We start from the raw sequence: 4,895 nt of genomic DNA on the forward strand, positions 1-4,895 counted from the left end.
CGACACATAATTCTAAATGTGAATTAATTTCCCTGTCTAGATAAACATTATTCAATCACTCTTGAACTCCCAGAAGATAACTTTTCAAGTATATTCAACAAAAAAAAAAATGAGTACCTTGAAACAAAATAAAAAATCTATCAATGAAACAATTATTATTCAGTAAAATAGAATAATATTGCAATACTTATGGCTTAGCTATACAATTAGAATATATGAAAGACTATTTACCATTTTATTCCTATAGCAACAGGGATATATTTTATGACTGGATTCTGGCATATAGGTCCCAATAATGCCAGTATCTGTCTCAATTGTAAAATGAGTGCATTGGTACATTATGTTTCATAGTTTTTTTATTGCTTTATACTTTGGTTTATATACTTGCTTAAAAATACTTGAACCTTAATAACAACCTCAAAAATGTGTGGTAAGCTTTCTTTAGATGTGTACATAACCACCATGGGAATCAAAGAGAATTAAATGTAGAAGAAGAAAAGAAAAAAAAAATGGCAAGCTCCCTTGGGAGAGGGGTGCTCTATCCAGATGCTGAGACACAGGCAGGCTCCTTCAGGGTAGCTGAACTGGAGACTGAATGCACAGAGCCCAGGAATCCATTTGCATTTCGAAATTCGCACAAATAAGGACGGCATGTGGCTAGCAGAAGGTGACTGTAACAGAGAAGGCGTTGATAGGAACTCTGTTTGCAAGACAATATTTTAAAAACAGGAATGTCTGAGCTAGACATCTGTAAAGGAGTGTGTATTTCAATCTCGTAGTCAACCAACAGTGAGATGACACACCAGCTCTCCAAAATCAAGAGAAAAATGCAATACTCTGTATTCCTTTGCTTGGTCTTGCTCTTCCACCAGGATATGCAAGTCTTAATCCCATTCTCATTTCAAATGCAGATTGTCAGATATTCTAATGATTGTTGTTGACTTGTAATTTTATTTACTCAATGGAGGGGTCCTCCAGTTTCATTTTGCTCTTTAATTTTTCACCTTCTGGATTGAAAATTTCAAATTGTATAACTTTAGTTCCCTATTATTAAGGAAATTCAGGAATGTTGTTATACATTGGCATGGCAGTAAGATACAGGAAGGGAAACCCCATTTAGCACTTACAGTGAATGAAGTGCTCATTCCATAGTGCTAAATGAGAAAAAAATCAATGTTCAAAAGTGTTGTTACATATATTGAATTTCTAACTACACGGGAAATAAAAGAGCAGAAGGAAGTAGATGAAAAGTCTAGTGGTATTAGCAGTGGGGGCTTACTTAAGTGTTCATTTCATTTTTAAGTTTTTACATTTCAGTCTTTTTATGATGAGCACACATCATTTTTATTCCTATGTAATAGTTATCATTCGAGTATGACAGAACATTGCGGTTGTGCAATCTCACTATGACGTCGTTTTGCAAGTGCACAACTAGGGGCAAATCAAGCATTTCTTCTTTAGGATTTATCACTGGAGTGAATGGATTGGCAATTACGTGCTCCAGCTCATTTCCTTTCCTCCATTAACCACATCTCTTCCAAAGACCCAGCTTCAGGTGCTACCATGTAACTCAGAAAGAAGAAACCAGAAACCGGGAATAACAGAGGAAGGTAGCTTCCCGAAAGAACCGGCTTCGACTTCACCTTCATGCAGACATTTTCAAAGCACCAGAAAACATCCTTTTTTTTTTTTTTGCTTTTTGCCTTCCTAGATGGCTTAAGACTGAAAGATAACTTTCTACCCACTGTTTGAGACGGTTTTACAGGCGCGCCGGGTCACAGCTTATTAAGAGATACCAGCTCTTTCCCCCAGGCAACTGCTAGAAGCGCTGATCCCAAGGCCCCAGAGAGAATGGGGAGTGTGGGAAGTGCGCGGGGCGGGAGCAGCCCTTCTCCCCCTCCGCCCCTCCCTCCCTGAGCCGGAGCCGCAGAGACTGAGTTCAGTCCTGGGCAAAAGGCAGAATGACGATTTTTTTTTTTTTTTTTTTTTCACTGAATGGACTGCTTTTCACTCTGAGGCATTATGCCTCAGAACAAGATAGGGGCGCACTTAGGAGCAATCGAGGGTCACCGCAATCAGGGTCAGGGCGAGGAAGCCATGGTGGAGGGAGACCCAGCACTCTCAGAGGTCGCATTTTGTGAGTTAGTCCCCTGACTGTGCCTCGGCTTCAGTCACGTCCTCTGTCCTCTTTGCTCCCCTTAACTAGTCTGAGAGGACCGAGCCCAAGCAGAGCCTTCGGAACCCAGAGACAGTTGAACCGAGGCCGGGGTCCGGGTCTCTGTTTGACGTGGGCTCACCCGCCCTGGCTACACACAGGGGCGCCCCTGCTGGAGATGGCAACGGGGCAGCGAGGAGTCTTGCGAGAGAGAAAAGGTTCTGCTTTATTACTTCTGCATTTGAAAGGAGACGGGAGGAGAGCACAGAGCACAGAGAAGCTTACAAAGGTCTTGGAGGAGAGGACCAGTGTCTCGGGGCTCCACGCGAGAAGCTCTAGCTTCTAGGCTCTAGGACTCCCCGTTGGCCCAGCTGGACCCCTTTGTGCTTGATCCCCAATATAGTCACCGCAGAGCTGCCACGAGCGGGGGGGTTTTACCATCTCAAGCTCAGGCTCAGAAGGCCAGCGGTCCCCCCCCCCCCCCGCTTTTGAGATGTCCCTCCCCCTCGCCAAGCAAGGGGGAGGGTCTTTTCGACCCGCTCTGCCCTTCCCCCGCTCAGCGGGCCTCCTTTTCTTCGTTGCTCTGCAGCAGCTCCGTCATGAAGGAAATGTACACGATGGCCAAGCGGAGGGTCTCGATCCTGGACAGCCTCTTCTCGTAAGCGAAGGTGGGCACCTTCCTGCGCAGCTGGTCGAAGGCCTCGTTCAGGTTGAACATCCTCTTCCTCTCGCGGATGTTGGCGGCCTGCCGCTGGGCGTAAGTGATGACTCTCTTCCTTTTGGGGCGTCCCAGCAAGGATGCTACTCGGCCGCGCCCCTCGCCGTCCTCTTCCTCCTCCTCGGGGTCCTCGTAGTCCACTTCTCCCCCCTCTACTTCCTGGTCTCTTTCCTCAAACCGCGACAGCCTCCTGGGTCTTCCCTCTCCGAATCCCAGGGTTCGGTCCCCAAAGGGGACCCCGGGTGGGAAGTCGCAGAGAAGAGGGTGTCTGGGAGAGGCCAGAGAGAGGTCAACGAAGTTCAGCACGGTAGCATCCAGGCAGCTCTCTGGATAGGTGGCCATCGCTCAGCGTCTGTCTCATCGCTTTTCTTGCGCGAAGGACATAGCTGCGGAAGCGGCTCCTCAGTTGCCTTCACTCTTTTGAGGCGTCGTCACCAAACGCTAGGATACATTAGCATTTATAACCAAGCCGGAAGGATGATCCGCAGCGAGAGGGAAGGCTAAAGCAATGTCCCTCTTCTGTAAACTGATAGAAAGTGACAAGCTTGCGCACTTGTGGGAGGCTCTAGGCGACAGGCTTTTGGTTTGTTAAGTTTTTCCCCTTGCTGCACCACGCGGGGCAGCTCCTCCTTGGCAGCAACCTCCAGTTCTTACCTGCTGTGCTTTGGTAGTAGCTGTGGTGGCGGGGGTCTCTGGTCTTACCCCTGTATCCAACTAACGCTTTCCTGGTTCCTTATTCCATGTAGGTCTTTAATTTCGATCTGGATCATCAAAGCCAAAAATCTTTCCACCGCAGTGGCTTCTCCTTGGCTTCAGGGTGGGAGTCCTGAATCTTGCGGCCATTTGCCAATGGATGTGAAACAAGTGCATGCGCTTTTAATGATGTCCAGAAGAGGGGCCCTTCCTGCCAGGGGTCGAGGGCAACTGTTTGTCTGGTATCCCAGTGCAGCGGCTGCTGAAAGGAAAGACCTTCCATTAGCTTAAGTAAGCATGGCTACCGGGGGGCCAATCGCATTCCCCAGGGTCTCTGTTGGAACCCGCGATTTTTTCTCCTTCTAGGACATCGCAAACAACTCACTGCCTGGTTACAGATCCTGACTTCTGAAGCCGGCTTGGACACAATCAGACTCACAATTGAAAGAACTCGACTTTACTCTCTCTGATCTTACCCTCTACCGTGGAGGGTTGCATTTGAGGGAAAACGTTACAGTGATAATGAAATTAAAAATTATAAAAAAAAAATGGAGACTCGGAACATTTATTGCATAAGCTCTTTACGGTGTAGTCACCCCGTAGGGGACAAAGCAACACCCTTCCTGTCGACCCCACTAGCCTCCTTTGGAAAAAAAAAAATGCTCTTTAGCTTTAAATTGCCAATCAAGTGTTCGTTCACTAACAAAGAAAAATCCCGACACTTTGATCTACCCCAGTTTCGTTTGTATGCCGCAGTCAACTTTAAGAGGGAGATACCTTACTGAATTACGCTTCGGGGAAATTTAGTAGCTGTCCACAGAAATAGAAGAGACCCTAAAATTGGTATACTAAGAAATGTCACTGATTTTTGTATGTTCCAAATTTTCCCACAAAAAGTCCATTTTTCATCTTTTTGGTTTACTGATGGCTATGGTTTATTACCCATAGTAAAGATCTGTAAATATACCCCAGAGACAAACAACAAACGTTGAAAAATAGTTTCTAGAGTAGGCCAGAAGAAATAGAAGAACACACGTAAAGGAAGATTTTCTGATTTCAGGGAGAATTAGGAAAGACATCAGTTCCCTTTAAAAAGTAAGCTTAGTCGGTACATTGGACAGCTCCCAACAGCGCCTTCTCCTACAAGCTCAGTTCTCTTCCCTCTACCTCACCTCCCACTGTGTAAGCAAGGATTTCTAGTGTGCATAGCAGGGTGAGAATAGAAGACAATAATATTAAAGAAAAAAATATCTTGCATTTTCAATACTAGGAAGCAAATAAATGCCTAAAGAGATAACGTTTTTATTGTTGTTTAAATGCTAGACAGTA

At 45.7% G+C, this 4,895-nt stretch overlaps 1 protein-coding gene across 1 annotated transcript; it reads right to left on the reverse strand.

The window, feature by feature from the left end:
• Positions 1–2,643: 2,643 nt before the first annotated feature.
• On the reverse strand, positions 2,644–3,215 carry Ferd3l (Fer3 like bHLH transcription factor). The gene has a single exon (XM_055625060.1). The coding sequence runs from the start codon at positions 3,213–3,215 to the stop codon at positions 2,712–2,714; it is 504 nt and encodes a 167-aa protein (XP_055481035.1). The 3' UTR covers positions 2,644–2,711.
• Between the last annotated feature and the right edge of the window lie 1,680 nt (positions 3,216–4,895).

This window comes from Psammomys obesus, unplaced genomic scaffold, assembly GCF_907164565.1.
Source record: "Psammomys obesus unplaced genomic scaffold, mPsaObe1.curated_primary_1811, whole genome shotgun sequence".
Lineage (NCBI taxonomy): Eukaryota > Metazoa > Chordata > Mammalia > Rodentia > Muridae > Psammomys > Psammomys obesus.

Excerpts from the sequence above, each read along its gene's own strand:
- Ferd3l (XM_055625060.1), bottom strand. The coding sequence starts at position 3,215 with ATGGCCACCTATCCAGAGAGCTGCCTGGATGCTACCGTGCTGAACTTC.